General features: G+C 47.8%; 1 protein-coding gene across 1 annotated transcript in view; it reads right to left on the bottom strand.

The window, feature by feature from the left end:
* Positions 1 to 1,647: 1,647 nt before the first annotated feature.
* Positions 1,648 to 17,971, bottom strand: part of PAPLN (papilin, proteoglycan like sulfated glycoprotein) — a 53,346-nt gene continuing 37,022 nt past the window's right edge. The window contains exons 16-27 of the mRNA XM_077819977.1: positions 17,030 to 17,300; positions 16,779 to 16,896; positions 15,485 to 15,614; positions 13,205 to 13,919; positions 11,882 to 12,019; positions 10,862 to 10,986; positions 7,594 to 7,732; positions 5,951 to 6,088; positions 5,152 to 5,279; positions 4,512 to 4,620; positions 3,004 to 3,179; positions 1,648 to 1,808 (exon numbers count right to left, since the gene is read on the bottom strand). Coding sequence (XP_077676103.1) covers positions 1,648 to 1,808; positions 3,004 to 3,179; positions 4,512 to 4,620; positions 5,152 to 5,279; positions 5,951 to 6,088; positions 7,594 to 7,732; positions 10,862 to 10,986; positions 11,882 to 12,019; positions 13,205 to 13,919; positions 15,485 to 15,614; positions 16,779 to 16,896; positions 17,030 to 17,300 — 2,348 coding nt within the window. The remainder of the gene's footprint in view (positions 1,809 to 3,003; positions 3,180 to 4,511; positions 4,621 to 5,151; positions 5,280 to 5,950; positions 6,089 to 7,593; positions 7,733 to 10,861; positions 10,987 to 11,881; positions 12,020 to 13,204; positions 13,920 to 15,484; positions 15,615 to 16,778; positions 16,897 to 17,029; positions 17,301 to 17,971) is intronic.

The following is a 17,971-nucleotide window of genomic DNA, read 5'->3' as shown; positions in this document are numbered from 1 at the left end:
GTTAACACTCCTGTGTGGCAGGTGGTGTCCCTATTCACTAATGGAGAAACTGAGGCAGAGAAGGGTTGGGATTTGCTTAATGTCACCACAAGGCTAGGAAGAGAATGCAGACTTCAATGCTGCCTTATATAGGAGCAAAGTCTGTTACAGGAAAGGATGGCTAATTTTGCTTAGTACCCTGCATGGGAGGAGAAAAGGTGATAGGACACGCTACAGTAAAATTTTGCTCAACCTTGTTAAAGAGTAGAAAATAGAGACTTTCCTAGCAGATTACTGGTTTGTTGACTAGTTTAGACCTCAGCATGTACCCAGCACACATTCACTACAACCCACATGAACTGACCAAAATCCAGTTTTATGCTAGTAAAATGGACTTGGCAACACCATGTGGGGGCAGCTGGCTGGGAGGGAAAAGCAGTGCTTCAGGGCCCAGCCTAGAATCAAAGAGGGAAATACCAAAGGTTGAATAACACTGAGTTGGTTAGGCCTCTACACATGCTGAAATGTAGTGTAGGGGTGTAGCTGACCAACTCACTCAGGCTACAGCAGGCATGTTGGAACGAGGAGATGGTGCTCCATATGTCAGTAGTTCTCTCTAGAGGAAGCTTTATACATAATACACTAGCGTAGGAGGCAATAATTGTTTGGGGATGTTACCGTGTCTTGGCTTGAGCAAGGCACTGCAGTTTTCTTTCACGGTCCTGTGTATACATTTGATGGTGCCACCCTTTGTTGGTCACTGAATGCTTCTGTTCTATTTACACTGCATGTGGAATTCCTTACCTGTAGTACCACCCTGCTGGAATGACTACCTCCACTGCTCCAAGAGGGTGGGGTCCTAAAGGACATGTAGTCTTGTGGCAGTTAAGCGAGGACAGAGCCCTAAAACACTGGTGAGTCAGTTGGCAGAAAGCAGTCTTTGCGCTAAGCCCCAGCATGGTGCTGGATGAATTAGAAAAGCAGGAATAGTTAAAGCACAGGGACTTGGCCCACCTGAAATGCCCCTGTTGCTGTGATTAGTTAAGCAATATCTGTTTCTTCCCAAAACTCGCCATATTTCAGTGGACGCTGAAATGACCTGTGTCTGGAGTTGTGTTTGAAGTGTGTTAGGATGAAAGAAATAGCCTTCAAGAAACATTGAGGCTGTCATGGGATTAGAAAAACCATGTTTACATGCAATAGGTTCTGTTGCCCTTCAGTGCCCACGGGCTTTTAGATGGGAACATTCTGCCTCACTGTTCAGGGTATTAGTGGATGGTGGTTGTCTTTCTCCAAGTGGCTCACAGATTTTGTTTTTAGGAAAGCTTTCTCTTGCTTGCATGAAGTGTGTGTCTCCCTCTCTTTCACGCTGCCTGTTAAGCTTCTCTAAAGTAACAGGATTCTTTGGTTCTTAGCATTTCTTCTGTGAATGAAGGCAGGTGTTTGTGTGAAAATAGAGCTGTGATGTGTTTAGGACAGTAGAGCTTCTACTGCCTCTGAACAATGGCACTGAGTAGCATTCATATATTGGCAAAACAGCCCACCTGAGTGATGAGCAGAGTGAGGCTCCTAGAATGTGTTTTTTGGAGTAAAAAGGACAAAGTCCCTGTTCCTGTCCAGTAATCTTCCTAGGCCGCCATCTCTTGGGAGCTGGGCTAGAGCTGATTCTCATCCCTGTTGGTGAGAAGGGTTGTCCTGGGGTTGGTACTGAGAACAACTGGCACAGCAGAAGCTGGAGTAATACTCATTAGTGCAGAGCTGGGCCTGTATGATCAGATCACAGTTGGCAAGGTGTGGCTGGTCAACACACTGGGTGGTCAGGTCCACAGCTGCAGCAAAAGAAATAGCAGGAGGAGAATGACAAGTTAAATGGGGGAGGGAGAGGGCAGCAGTGCCTGTTTAGTGCTGCACAGTAGTAGCATAACACATTTATATTTCTAAATGAATAATTAGTCAAAACTCAGTTGATCTGCCAGGACTTAGAGGCAGGATTTTCTTTGTCTTTAAACATCATAAGCACCTAGGAGAGAGCATGTTCCTGCCTTCCCCATGCTGACTGTGTAAACAAGTCTTTGCTACCTTCCAGAACTGTTCAGTTGGGCTCTAGAAATCCAAAGTTAGATACCAAAGTAGGTGGCCTGGTTTGCTGAGCACCTGCAGCTCCCACCAGATGCACAGGGAGTTGTCAGTGCTCAGCACCTGAAAATCAGGCATGTCATTTGTAGGTGCCTGAACATGGATTTAAGAGCCAACTTCTGGTTGCCCAAGTTGAACATTTTGGCATTAATGATTTCAGCCTCCCAGCTCCCTCCTGAAGTTAATCATCTTTGTTTCACAGCTGGGGGAAACCAATGCTCAGGTCTGATGTGAGTTCAGTGTTACAAACACAGAGTTTGGAACAGAACCCACAGTCCTGCTGCCCCCCCTTGTGAGGGCAGTTAGTGGGGGGAGAGGTGGGTGATGGGCAGACACAGAATCCTGATTGGAGGGTGTTAGGGAGTCCAGGGCCTGCACCCCTCTTCCTGGGATTCACTGTGACAGCCAGCCAGCCATTAAAATGGAAGGTTTATTAGACAATAGGAACACGGTCTAAAACAGAGCTTGTGGGTACAACCAGGACCCCTCAGTCAAGTCCTTCTGGGGGAGCAGGGAGCTTAGACCCCAGCCCTGGGGTTCCCTGCATTCCACCACCCAGCACCAAACAGCAGGCTCTCTCCTGCAGCCTTTGTCCACATTCCCAGGCAGGTGTTACCTTCCCCCTCCTGGCTCAGGTTACAGGCTCTCAGGTATCCCATCCCCTGTGAAACTCCCCTGCTGCATTCCCAGGTCAACACTCCCCCCTCCCTACTGCATCACAGAGGGCTGCAAAGGCAAGTAAACAAATAGCTTTTTCTAGTGTACCCAAACTGTTCTAATCAGTCTCTTTCAAAGTAAACATAAAACAGGCCTAGAAGTGGAACAATACTGTATTAATGAATCCAGGTGATTGTGGGGGAGAAGAGGGGAAGAACTGGTCTTGCTCACCTTCAGGTCTGCTCTTAATCACTTTCACCTTGGTGCTGGCACTGACAGAGTTGCTGCCCCTGTAGGCATTGCATGTGTAAGATCCCTCGTCACCAGCCTGAGCATTGTTTATAATCAGGCTTCCATCCTGTGACAGGTGAATGTGGTGACCATCTGCTCGCATTGGAACTCCATTCCTGTAGTGGAAAGCCCATTCTATGATAAGAGTTTGAGGGCCTAAGCTTCCTTTGGCATTTGAACTGACTAATTTTTCAGGTGAATGACAGAATCTTTGTCATTTCTTCTTTTGAAAGGCAAAGATAAGTAAATCAAGGTAAGCACTTCTGCCATGCCAGGGGCCCTATAATTACAGGTGTATTTAAAGCCTGAATCCACCAAAGTGGGGAAGAGACAGCAGCATGCTCTGTAAAACCACAGCTTCTCTCCAGTATCAAAGGGCATTGAGTGGTTGGCTAGCAGTGATCAGCTGTGCTACCTGCTGCTTGCTATCTCATACTCCTCCAGGCCCCTTCTGACCATGAGACCCAGGCATGTGGCCAGTAAAGGGGGTAGAAGAATGGGGGATTGGCCCCTTTTTCTTCCTCCTTCAAGAAGATCCAAAAGACTGCGTGTGTGTGTGTGTTTGGTTTTTTTAACAGTAGAAAGTCAGATATTGGCTAATGTTTCTCCTGGAATACGCTATACAGGACTGGAGAATAGTAGAATTATGTTCTCAGTTACAAAGGCAATTAACCCTTTTCAGTGAACAGGTTTCGTTTTACTCAGACTAACACTTTGTTTCTTGTTTTGTAAATTCAAATACCTAATGCTCATAGAAGAAAATCTTTGTTATAGATTCAACAGCCCTGCCCCTTCAATTAAGGACCAAGACCATTCCCAAGCCACTTCTCTGGGTCCTCCACCAAGAACACCAGCACAATGATACTGTTTTTTGAGCAGAAAAAATACACAAAAATTTATTTTATCAAATACACCTTGTAAAGTAGCCCAAAAAAAGGGGGGAGGGGAAATGTTTTTCCCCTTGTAATTGATCTTTAATTCTTCCCTGTCCATAACGGGGGGGGGGGGGGGGATGGGCACGGGCATGAATAGCTCCTTCTAGTGGAGCTAGGAGAATTCCCTGCCGTTAAAGGGTCTGACAAAAAGCGCTCTCTCAATTCTTCAGCCTCTACTTTTTGCTGAGGTAAATGTCACTATTATCCATCATAGCATCTTCCAGTCTAGCCAGGACCTGAACTTCTCTGCAAGGGGTTCTTAGCTCTAGCATCTGCTTTCTTCCATGGCTCACCAGAGCCCGGCTGTGGTGCAGGATGTACCTGCAGGGGAAGAGTAAGATTAAATGGGGGGGGGGGGGGTTGAGATATTGCAGGAGGCTCAGAGGCTGGTTGGCTGCCCTGTGTTAATATTTCATGCAGGTTCTGCAGCATGCCTAGAGTGGGGGATAAATGAGACCATTCAGAGAGGAAAGAGGGACAGGAAATGCTGTTACCAAGGGTTGTACTGCTCACCTTGACCATCTGATGTTCACATTGTTGCCTGTCACCATGCACTGGAGTTGGGCATTCTCTCCCTCCGACACAGTGAGGCTTGGCAGCAGGCCCGAGATCCTCAGCTCTCCTGGGCAGAGGGGAGATCAATAGCAGGAAGACCCTCCTATCCTGTCACTGATAGTAGGGACCATTCCTTCATAAGAAAAGTCTTTCCACAGTGGCTCTAAATGCCCAACCAACACTTGGGCAGGCTCCTGAGCCCTCAGCCAGCTTTGCTCTCCCAGCTGGGCACTAGCATGTGGGACAAGGGTAGAGAAGAGGAATCCCCTTGATTTCTCTTCTGCACCCCTGCTGAAATCTTGTCCACACTAACATCCTTTCAATGAACCACTATGGTACAGCTGTCAACCTACAGTCAGCAGCAGCATAATTACACGCTGCAGCTATTCTAGTCACATATGGACTTTACAGCCATTGGGGAAGCAGTAAATATAACTACCCCTTTCTCCTAGCCTAGTCCTGAATGTGACCTGACTAACACACGGTGGGGTCTATAGAGGCCAAATCCATGACTTCAGCTGGGGCACTCTACACCCTTTCCCACTCCCTTCTTTTAATAATCTAAAAATAGAGTGGGGCCTTTTCCTACTCTTTTTACCTAGAGTCCGAAGTTGGATCTGCCGTTGAGCCTGCTCATGGCCGTTCGAAGCGATGCAGGTGAAGAAGCCAGCATCTTCAGAGCCAACGCGACTGATCACCAGGGCACCATCGGACTGCTGCCTGTGCCTGGGGACAAAAGCCACAAATTCCCCTGAGTGTCGGGAGAGGGAGTTTGCAGTCATGGTGTTAGGAGCAGCGCTGCACGTGAGGTCTTAAGCAACGTTTCTGCTAACACCCTCTGGGCAAACATTCAGCAGCAACACAGATTTAAGTGGGCTACAACACCCCTTAGCAATAAGGGGAACTGTGCCCCCACATCAGTCAGCCACTCCACAAAAATAGATCCTAGTGCTGTGATCTTCAGAGAACGCTCAGATCCATCCTCTAGGGGAAAGCTATTACAAGGTGACCCCAGTAACTCTTGAAGTTCCCCTTAAATGTTCTTATACCTTGTACCTACCAGGTGAATTTATCCCCTTTCTCTGTGATTTTTTTTTTAAACTAATTTGGTTGATCGAATGACATGTGGCAATCTTGCATATGAACAAATTTTAGCCTCTGGCTCACTGGTGAATTATTCACCACACCTGTTCACTTGAAAATGATGTTCACAGCTTAAACTGTGGGCCACACCACCTAAAATCACATAGTATTGTTTCTATTCCCTGATGGGATGGAATAATCGTTATAAACCAGTGCAAGGCCTGCCTCCATCATTAGGGCCTTGATTCTCTCAGGTAGAGAATGCATTATGCACCAGGAGCCCCAGCGTTGTCATCAAAGCCACATGAACTCACCTGGAAGAGGAGACAGGCTGCCCGTCCTTCTGCCACTCGATGGTTAAAGCAGGTGAGGCTTCTACTCCGCAGGGCAGTCTGACTTGCTCCCCAGCGTTGGCATCCACCACCGAAGGCTCATTCTTATCCATTATTAATCTGCAATACAGACCCCCACAAGCACAGAGAGATACAGCGACTTCCTAGTTCAGCATTTGCAAATCAATCCAGCTTTGTTGTATTACTGCTTGCTTTGTCCTCCTGGGGAGGGAATGAGGACCTGTGCATTCCCCTCAGAATCTTGATGCTCCAACCCTCTCTCCCTCTGGAAAAAATAGCCTCAGTTTAACCAGGAGCCAGCTGAGTGTGACTTGCTGAAATGCATTGTCTCCACATTAAAGCTTTGGAAAGTGCAGACCTACATACACATCCTCCTAAGCATTCCTTTGGCTGTCGGCCTAGAAATGTCAGGAGGTCACTTTGAGTGATGTTAGGCACTGTTGATCAGGGAACCAAACGAGCTTCACCTGTAAGTGCCTGTCCGTCACACACAACTGAATACATTCATAGGTTTAAAGGCAGGCGGGAATAATTATTACACTGATCACCCTCTACATAGCACCAGCCATAGAACCTCATCCCCCAAGGAATGTCTGCATCAAGCCCTACCCTGGTGTCCTGTGACAGTACCTAGGGTGACCAGAGGGCAAGTGTGAAAAATTGGGACGGGGTGGGGGGTAATAGGTGCCTACATAAGAAAAAGCCCCCAAAATCGGGACATCTGGTCACCCTACCGGTAACATATTTGCCTCTTCAGTCTGCATAAAGATCAGGTGATGCAGCCAAACATCCTTTCAGATGGGACTAAATTAGCCCTGTTTTATCCTTTGGGATGGACAAACTAGGCTAGAGTAAAGGGAACACACCAACTCCCATCCTTTACTCAAAATTAAAACCAAATCCTTCTTGAGCTTCAGGAAAAGTTTAACACCTTCACCTTCTGCCTCCTGCTTGCAGCCAGAGTTGGTCTGAGGGTTTTGGAAGCCCTCAGTGACTGGGGGGTTTGGATCTGCAAACTTGAAAGTAGGGAAGGCTCAGGTCCTGGTCCCATTTTATCTGAGCCACCAAAATTGTGTGGTTAAGGTGAATAAAAAGTTTTCCCCCTTCTCTATTTACAGCAGGACCCAGAAGTATCCAAGTACCATATAAGCAGCCGTTCTTGCCTAACGCCCAGCCCAGCCATTGGGAACCAGGCAGGACTAAAAGGCTTACAAGACTCTAGACGAGTGGGGCTGTGTTGGAGCTATGGTGCTGGGCTTTTGTTATTCAATGGGTCTGGTTTGTGCTTGTTTAAAATAGTCCTGTTTTGTTTTCTTTCCTTCTGGCAATGAATTCAGTTGCTAACCAGCGCAGCCCTAGTCATTTAAACCCTTCTCTACTGCCAGGCGCCAGGAACCTGGTTGTTATGAATGGACTCTGTGAGGTAAAGATAGTTTGTCGCTCTCATAGTAGTATGGCTGGGACCTTTGCTAAACTCCACTTCCACCCACCCACCACCTCCAATTGCCCCCCAAAGCAAGAGGGCACCTCTCACCCTGATCTTCCCCACATGGATACCAGGTGGGTGTCACTTGGGCATGCCAGATGACAGTTGCTGGCCTTACCTGTACATGAGTGGCTGGTGTACAGAGGAACCAGATGACTGTACAGTATTAACTCCTCTGGTGAGATCTCTGTGTTGGTGATTCAGACCATGAAGGAGCCGACCTCTAATACCCTCTGTCAGAGGAGATCCACGGTCCTCTATTCAAAATAAAATGCTGTATGTGAATAATACGATCCATCCCCCATGACCTCTTGTGCAGAGATGGTGTGAACTTGGGAGAGTTAAAGCAGCTGCTGAACTGGAGCCAAGACCCTGCAGCATCTGTTCTCTGATTGAGGAGTGCTATAAACCTGTGATTCCTATTAATGGGAGCTACAGCCATGCAGGCAGTGGATATTAGACTCCTTCCTTGCCTGCAGCAGTATCCCTTAGGTAAGGAAGCCTTTTGCCATTATCACAAAAGAATGGCAGAGAGAAGCCGATGTTTCCCATCCCCCTGCAGAGACATGATGGCACGCTCTGGAGAGGTGAGGGGAGGCTGTTTAGCCTTCTTTTATTAAGATAGTCATTTTTTTATAATGCACTTTTTAAAAAAAGCATAGTAAATAGTTCACTCTCTGGCAGGCCCATTCTGGGCGAAACTCCAGCATCTCCCACAGGCACCAAGAGTCAAAGTGGAGTTGTCTGTCCCAGCAGAGCATATAACATGATATGGTGTAGGACAGGCAGCCATGGCAGTGATTTCAGACCAAGGCCTGCAGGATTCCCCTTCTTTAGAGCCCTCTCTGCACCCAGTAAAGTGTTAGAGGAGAGAAGATAGCACTCCAGGATGAAAATATATTGAGGCAGCTTGTCCTGCTGGAGCTGTGACTGGCATTTGGCAAGTCACTGCTCCAGTTATGATTGGCACTGCAGCATTTCTCACTGCTGGCATCAGGGCTAACCCTCGGCAGTCACTGCACTGAGGAAACGTATTGCTGGGATTATGGCTAGCACTCAGCAGGCTGTGGCCACTGCCATGGAAGAAGGTAGCAAGACACTGCAGTGGAGAAAAAAAAACTTACCTACCTGTAACTGTTGTTCTTATAGAGGTGTTATAGCCATGTATTCTAACTAGGTGTGCACACACCCAGTGTGCTGGAGCCAGATAATTTTGCCTAGTAGTCCTTGTCATGGGGGGCACACACCTTGCAGCCATACCCCCTCCCCTGGCCATATAAGGGCAGCACTGTCCCAACCCCCTCTGTTCTTTTGCACGAAACATCAGAAGTACAGACTCCGATGCAGAGGGAACAAAAGGTAGGGCATACAATACATGTCTGCATCACACCTCCAAGAACAACAGTTACAGGTAGGTAACCAGTTTGCTTCTTCTTGGAGCAGATGCAGCTATGCAATCTACTCAGGTGAGTTGCAAGCAGTACTCGTAGAAGGTGGGGCTCGGAGTCTGTTTACACAAGGACTGCAAAATTGCTTTCCCAATGTTTGCATCTGATCTGGGCACAGCAGTAATGCCAAAGCGGTTTGTAAAAGTATGTACAGAGGATCAAGTGGCAGCCCTGCCCAATCTTGGAATGGCACTTAGCAATGCTGTCGAAGGTGCCTGGGCTCTCGTAGAATGAGCTTGCACCCTTTGAGGTGGTGTAGCTTGGGCTCCTTCGCATGCTGTCATGATACAGGGAATTATACACCTCAAGACTGTTTGTGAAGAGATCACTTGACCCTTCATGTGGTCTGCATGTGACACAAACAAATGAGATGAGGAGCAGAAAGCTTTGGTCCTATCCAGATAAAAAGCTAAACATCACCTGGCACCCAGTGTGTGAAGATGTTGTTCCTCTGGGGTGGAACATGGCTAGGGATGAACACTGGTAAGTATATAGCTTGTTTCAAATGAAACTGGGAAACCACTTTGGATAAAAATGTAGGGTGTGGCTGCAGGGTTACTCTTCATGGCAAGAGCACCTAAAGTCCCAAAGCATGTAAAGTAGCTGAGGAGCCTTAAAAGAGTGCAGGGTTTTGTCATTTTTTTCTGAAAACAAAACCTGTCCACCACATGGTAATTCCTCAACCATCTGCTGCACATCAGGCTCAATGACTAAATTCTGCAGCAATGAGGCCCTCGTAGTCACAATTGATGCCATAATTCTGGCCATGGCATCTACCACGTCCAGAGCTGACTGCAATGACGTCTTGGCCACTATACGGCCTTCCACAATGAGTACCATAAACTCTTCCCTAGAGGGTTCTGGCAACTTGTCCTTGAACATAGACATGGCCATCCAATTGACAAAATCATATTCAGAGAGCAACGCCTGCTAGTTCACGATGTGCATTTGCAGGAAAGAGAGGAGATAAATCTTCCTTCCTCCTATTAGTCCATCCTCTTGGACTCTTTGTTCTTAGAGGTAGACTTACACCTCCCCTAGCATGCCCTGTCATTTGCTTCAGTTACCACCAGAGAGTTAGGAATCAGGTGGGAGTGGAAACCCTCAAAATCCTGCATGGGAATGAAGTCCTGCTTCTCCAAATGCTTCACTGTGGGAGGCAACAGAGTGCCTTTGCAGGCTTCAGAAGAGCCCCATTTATTGGGATGCTTACTCTCCCTGGATCTGATGATTGGAGAATATCCAGCAGCTTATACCATATTCTCCTGCAGGAATTCTGCCTGGATACCTAGGGTAGTGGCCACATGCCTCAGGAAGTCCTGATCTGCTTTAAAATCATCTGTAAAATGGCCCTCCCACATGATGGACAATGCTTGAACTCTGGTGACGGCAGCCAACTACTCCAATTATTATTACACTAACACTAAACTTAAGTTACTACTACATACAAGAAAAAGTCTCTCAGACCGAGACCAAGAGCGCGAGGTGAAAAACACCACATAAGAATGGCCATACTGGGTCAGACCAATGGTCCATCTAGCCCAGTATCCTGCCTTCCGACAGTGGCCAATGCCAGGTGCTTTAGAGGGAATGAACGGACCAGCCAATTATCAAGTGATGATGGAGCTCCAATTTTAGCCACGGGTCATGAGAAGAAACTGAGGGGGCTGGGGTGGTGCTGCCCTTATATGGCCAGAGGTGGGGCTAGGAGAGCAGGGCACGAGTGCAGTTCCTGTGAGTATTGCTAGGCAAAGTTCTCCAATGCCAGTGCACTGGGCGTGCACACACCTCCGCAGAATACACAGCTGCGTCTACTCAAAGAAGTTCCATTACAAGTTGCCTCTGCAACTGACTTTAATTGTTCCTGTTACCAATGACTCTTAAAAAGGGACAGAGAAGAATTAATATTCTGGTTTTAAATGGAAGATAATGAGTCACCTTTGATCCTTAGCTGAATCTGTCGGCTCTCCATCTTCCCATTTGAAGTTATGCATGTGTACATCCCAGCATCCTCAGCCCTGACACGGCTGATCACCAAAGAACTGTCAGACTGGTAGGCATGCCTACAGATGGAACACATGCCGTTACGTATGAGAACCTGGCTGTGGGTGCTGATTGTCCAAAGCCACATTCTGATGGGCCAATTGGGCCTGCTTATGTCACAGCTGCAGTGACCTCTCTGTGGTGAATGGCTGGGTCCTCATCACTGGAATACAAAACTCCCCAGGTTATTGAATGGGTGAGAGGAGGGGAGACAGCTGTCAAAAGAGGAAACTGAGATGGGGAAACAAAGGGGGGGGAGGAGACACTGTGACCGTTTTAAATTGTCCCCTCCCCTGAAGTCCCGAGCTGCTCTTTCAGCCATAGTGTGTGGCCCCACAGTGTAAAACAAGACTGGGAACTGTTCAATATTCCCACCTTAGTTTTTACAATAGAAAGTGACTGCTGGGCAACACACTGCCACAAGAGACCTCCTAGAAAACCCTGTAAAGCTGAGATTTAAGAAGGGTTTCTCTCAAAGGTTAAATTTTAAATGGGATGAGCCGCAATCAGATAGCATTAAGGCTCCCCAAGACATACATGGTTGGCTATTAATGCACTTCCTGGGCAACTCTACCATCTTCCGACAACACTGAAAAGGACTTCGCACTCAAAACTCACTTGTGTAACCACTTGTGAATTGGGTGTTGTTGCTGAAAGTTGGTGAAGTGATAATCCATAAGTGTTCAGCTGCACCACATTGAACAATTAACAGCCTATTTGTTATTGCTATGCCTAGGCCTTTCTGGTATCACCTAGTAGCAGGGTTCAGTTAGGAGGGGATTTTCCAGTTTACCAAGTTATTTTCTTTGTATTTTGTTTTTTGAGAATGTCCTAGAAAAAAGATTCTGCAAACTAATGGGGGAGGGGTGGGATCGTGATGTTGGAACAGGAATTGCAACATGGGACCAGATTTACCTGTCAGATGATAGTGGCTTCCCATCTTTCTGCCACTCAATTCTGGGGAAGGGAGAAGAACCTGCCTTGCAGAGAAGATGAATGGTCTGTCCCAAGGCTGCCTCCACTACAGAGGACTCGGCTCCTTCCAGGATGACTCTGACAGAGATAGAGATGATTTCACTCCCTGTGTCCATCTCTTGCTCCCCCACCCTGTCTTTGTTTTCTCTAAGGATATATCTACACTGAAGCTGGAGGCATAATCTCCAGCTTCAGTAGATATACCCATGTTAGTTCTGATTGAGCGTGAGTGCTAAACAGAGAAGTGTAGCCACAGTGGCAGGAGGGACTTTCCGCCCATGTATGATCCTGTCTGAAATCATAGGTACCTACTTGGGCAGCTATGCCCGCTCACTGATGTGGCTACTCTTCTATTTTTAGCACACTGGCTCAACCAAAGCTAGTGCAGGTATGTCTACCCAAGTTGGAAATCACGCCTCTAGCTCCAGCGTAGACATACCTGTAAGATAGGCCTTAAGGACAGGATGGGAGCTACACAATAGTGAGCTAAGTAACCCAGAGGTCAGTTATATATAGCTCTGTTAGAGACTAGAGGCTTGAAAGCCTGCGCTCGGCAATCCAGGGCTAGACCTCTCCTGTTGGGGAGAAGACCAATCTTTACAAGCTGAAATGCTGTGGACAGCCAATTGATGAGGTAGAGGCAGAGACCATTAAAACCCTAGTCTGGGAGAACAAAATCAAATCTGAATCCAGGTCCTCGAAGACATCAAGCTAGTGTTTTCTCTAGACTTACAATTGAACCAAATTCTCAAATCCTGAAATTCAAATGCCTTGGATTTGTGGGGCATTCATCAGCTGGATCTGGATCCATCTCCAGTATTAACCCCACTGCTGTTCCCCTACCATGCCAAAATAAAGTCTTGAAATCACACACAGGGCCAAATTTAACCCTGGTGTAAGTAAGCACAACTCCTGTTGATTTAAATGGGAGCCAGAGCTGGCCAACAAGGATCCCTGTAAAGTGCCCACTAGATATAAAGGATAGAGATTAAGGGCCAAATCCTGCATTCCTTACACACCCAATACTTCCACTCAAGTCAATGGCTGTATGAGATGTGCAGGAGTGGGCCCCAGAAGAGGTAAAGTGGGTACTAGACATCCCCATTGCACGGACAGCTGGCTTTCCACAGGGACACTATTGTAAGTAATCTGTAGTGGGAGATTTCAGGAGAGTGAGTTAGTTGTGGATTGGAAAACATTTCCCCCTGTAGAAGATGGCACTTGGTGCTTTGGTATCACAGCGAGGTAGTATAAAAGCATCACCTGTACAAGCTTCGCTGCAAGGTGGAACCCGGCAAGGTTTGATGCCCAAGTCCATCCACCCCCGGAGTGTCTGCTCCAGAGGAACTCCGCCACGGCTCATGTTCATGCTGCACCACCTGCCCATTGACAGTTAGCTGCCTCTCCGAGTGCCCAGACACCATTGTTTCTCCCCTCCCATGCAGCTGGCTTGATTGGTCTGTCCTCCTTTCCCCAGGAGCTGAAGAGTGACGAGAGCCCCAGCGCTGGCTAACCAAAGTGCCATTCCTCTGTGAAGACTCTGGCAGTATATCCACATTCATGGTCCTGCTCCAGCCGTTCTCCCTGTGGTGCAGCCCTGTGCCCTGCCATGCCGTATGGCTATCAGGCCCAGGTTGGACACCATGGAAGGACCCTCGTGTTCCTCCTCCTTGGCTATGACTCTCAGTCCCTCTTGCAGATGGCTGCGGCTGTCCTTGGGCTTCTCCCTCTCGTGGGTGGGAGCCAGAGTGGATGTGCGAAGTCCCCCTGTGGTGCTGGTGCCCCACACTGCTTGTTCCAATGGAGCTTTGGCAGGCCCTCATGCACTCCTCCTCTGAGGCAAAGTTGTTTGTGTTGCCATGGCAACCACCATACCAGAACCGGTTGCACTTGCCGACAGCAGTTACAAAGTACCAGCGAGTGGTCCAGTCTGTGCAGGGGCCCTGGGCACTGGGCAGCAGACACTTGACAGGATAAGCTATGAACAAACGGCAGAAAAGAAAAAGATCTGATTGTGAGGGTTGACTCCTGGGTCCCCTTTTTACTGAGCACATAGCCCCGATAGCTTTATCGCCATGCTACCCAAGGCTGCTGTCCGTGGAAGGAGAATGATCTCATGAGTAGCATACCCAGCTAGGAGATTGGGGTTCTGTTCCTAACTCTGTCCTTGACTCCCAGGGTAACCTTGAGCAAGACACTCTCACCTCTCTGTGTCTCAGTTCCTTATGTGTAAAATGGAGATACCACCACTTACCTCCCAGGGGCTGCTGGTGTTCATTTAGGTTTTATAGCCCAGCACACTGTTACACTATTGTGAGTTATTCTTGAGCTCTGGGGTTCCTGCTTTAGGACTGGAGAGGGAGGGTGTCATTCCAAGGTCATCCACCCGAGGCTTGGAACCAGAACTGGCCACAAAACCTAGGGTAACACAAGGTGCTCTGGCCCCCACATGCTAGGACAAAGGAGTAAATGTAATCCCGTGGCCCTATGAACCTTGGGCTTCCTGCTGGCTCACAGGCACCGTTCTGACTCCCTAGAGCTAGGATGCATCAGAGAAGCAGCTTCAGATGCTATGGCCCAGATTACAAAGTGGCCACTATAGGGGTGAGGAGGAGTGTGCAAGAAGTTGTCCCTTCCCGGGGATGGCTGGGCAGAAATGCTCCCAGTGGCTGTCCCTGTGCTCGAGAAGGGGGTTGGGGAAGGCGATGTAATAGCACACTCCTGATACTACTCTGCCAAGTACAGCTGGTGTCCTGGGGGACAGAGTAGCTCTATCCTAGAATGGGGCAAACAGCACTTCCTCTGAGCTAAAGGAACAAAACTGAGTAACAAATTTCCCTGGAGCTCCTCCTGGAGCACCATGGCTCTGCAGTGCCCCCTACTCAGAGATCAGAGTAACAGCTGTGTTAGTCTGTATTCGCAAAAAGAAAAGGAGTACTTGTGGCACCTTAGAGACTTTCCACAGTATGCATCCGATGAAGTGAGCTGTAGCTCACGAAAGCTTATGCTCAAATAAATTGGTTAGTCTCTAAGGTGCCACAAGTACTCCTTTTCTTTTTGCTACTCAGAGATGTGGCTTCAAATCTTCAATTGAAGCCTTAAGTGACATGTTCAACCCCTAATTATAGCCCTGAAACCATACTGGGGTCAATAGGATTGTTTGGGGGGTAGGATATGGCCTACTAATAATAGGATGATTCCTAGCTTGTCATGGATCAAGGCAACTGACAGGGATCAATGCAAGCAGGGATGCATGAGTGAGTCCTGGCCTGCAGAGTGGCCCTTACGAGGAAGTCCTATAGACTCCAACAGAGATGAAATCAATATGATTCTAAAGAAAGTTAATAGGGGTTGATAGGAATTTCTCTAATGTTTTTTTCCAACCATCATACAGAATCCTATTGCAGGGAGAGTATTTTTTATTACATTTTACAGGATAGGTAAAAAACCCTATACAAAGCTTCACATTTTCTATTACAGTCTGTGGGACTTTCCTTTCAGGGGAGGCATATTTCTAAAGCAGGAAGCCAAAACATCACTTACGTTGGCTGCGTCTATTGAGGCATCCTTCCCCTTGAGGTCCTGAAGCTGAAGCAATGTTGTCATAGCAGCAGCCATAGAAAGACCCTCGACACTCATCAGACGGGTTCTGCTGGGACAAAGCTTGGCTTGCCTTAGTGAAAGGCATTCAAAGCCAAAAGTTACTGGGCAGCTACTGCTACCGCACCAGCTGCTGCACAGGTGAGAAATCATACAGTTTGCCCACTGGATTGGTCTAGCAGCTCGAGGAGCCATTATCAACTTTGATTTTCTATGAGTAAGTGTCATGCCAGCGGGGGGAGCTAGACTGACAGCACTGGAGCCAAGAGATTCTCTGCTTATCTCCAGAACAGAGACAGCAAGTTCCGGGGCAGTGCAAGCCTCCCTATGCTGCCCACCAACGTGCCTGAAGGAATCAACTCTAGGGATAAGAAGGGAGTTCTTTCTCTGTGGCCACTCCTGCCCTTGGCTACTCTGTTGAGACTGCGAAGAGGGGAACTGCCAGTGGCGATGGTGGTGTTCTCCCCTGTCCACAAGGAATGGGATGGAGATCACTGTCTCATGTCACATAGACCACCGGATAATTGAATGGTATGGAATTTCAGTCATTATTCACCTAGGTTAGGTTAAAATGGGCAACTTCGAAGTGTGAAACTCTCGATATCGCCTAAGCCATCTGTCCCTGTTTGCATTTTGGCATGCCCCGCTAACCTGTTCTGGACCACGAACCACCTTGTTAGCCCAAACTGACTCTACACAGGTCCGGAATCTAGCATCTCCCACTGCAAAGACCTATCAACTTACATTTTCAGAAAAAAACAATCATATCAAAGTTAGCCTCATAGAATGGCAGGAACCATACATCAAACACAGGCCCAATAATCAAATACTTCCCTCTCCACATGCAGTGCTGCTGATTTCCAGTTGCCTTGAGAGAGGGAGTTTGGTTCAGTGTCCTATAATAAGGAATATTGAGTCTCTTCCCCAAACGAGGGTGCTCCACTCGTCAACCCAGCAGCACAAATTGCAGCTTCTACACCACTACCCGGGACCCATTGCACGAGGGAATTCCAGTGGGGCTCACTGAGTGGCAGCAGATAGGAATGTTGGCTTTGTGGGCATCTAGCATCCTCCCTCTATCAATTCCCCAGTTATTATCAGGAGACATAAAGAAAGCGTAGAACAGGAGCCAAAAACCTCAGTCTCCAGGGCCAGAGCCAAACCCTGAAAACAATGTGCTATTTCAATCAGATCTCAATATTATTACTAAAAGGTTCTAGAGAGTTCTGGCACTTACCGTTGGGGAGGCTGCAGCGGGCCTGTTTCTGCTCACATAAACATCACTGTAATATTGTGTGCAACCCACATTGTTGGGGCCCTGGGCAGCTGATATACCATCAGGGCAACATCCATACCTGCAGGGAAAAGACAAAGGGCTTAGCAAAATCTGTCTTATCTGGAACCCTGACCCAACAAAGGCAGTCTGTAATCTTCAACTCTGCCATAGAGGGTGGTTCCACCAGCCCAAACCTCACTGTTTCATCTAACCTGCTCTGATGGCATGTGCTGAAGGGGCAGCCTTGCCCAAAAGGGCCAGAAGCCGGAGTGCGGCCATCTGAGCAGCAGCCATGAGGGCTCTGGCTGCAGTCCCACGGGCCAGTCCCTGTGGCAATATCCTGATGGGAGCTGAACTGCCGGGATCCTGAAGAGCTTGAGTGGGATTCCCAACGAAGAGGCAAGAAGTTAGAGCTATGGTCCTCATTGGGCTGGAGCTGATGGTGTGTGGAGCTACCTTGGATTGTTCTTTCATTGCTATAAACTGAAAAGAAAATTCCTTAATGCATGCAGCCATTTCAGGTGGGCAACAAAATCCAGTCTCTGTTTCCTCTGCCTCTGTTCAAAGCACATTGATAGATGAAAGAAGTCCTCTACCAGTCCGACTCTGAGGCCAGACTTGTTAACGTACCTTTTCCACCTGGGAGAAAGTCACAGGGAACTTCCTGACTGAAGCTTTGGTTCCCATTCACAATGAATTCTGGTTCCTTAAGATTACTGTGCTACCAGATGACCTATTACCCTTAAGAAATGGTCTCTAACAATATTCTTCCTGTCCTCCCACTAGTCCAGGAAACACTGTTAGCTACATCATATGGGCAGTTTTCCCCCTCAAATATTCCTATTATAAAGTGACTGCGGGCAAGTGTTTAGCAGGTTTCTCAATACACACGGACTGGCCTTCAAAGGAATGATGACCTTCGTGAAGACTGAATATGGCATCAATCACCTCAAATCACTTGCTGGCTACTCCCTCCCTTCTACAAACCCACCCAGCTCAGTAACAGACCTGAGATGCCCCCCACCTGTTTCACTTTCTCCCCCAAATGGGGGTTCCCTGTTCTCTCAGATTCTCTGGGTGTCTTTAGTTCCCAAATATCTTTTGTATCCGCTGCAGTAGTGGTTCAAAATAAGGCACTGGAGCTGCCAATGCAA

This window comes from Eretmochelys imbricata, chromosome 6 (assembly GCF_965152235.1).
Source record: "Eretmochelys imbricata isolate rEreImb1 chromosome 6, rEreImb1.hap1, whole genome shotgun sequence".
Classification (NCBI taxonomy): Eukaryota; Metazoa; Chordata; order Testudines; family Cheloniidae; genus Eretmochelys; species Eretmochelys imbricata.
This window is presented reverse-complemented; position numbering and strand designations above follow the sequence as displayed.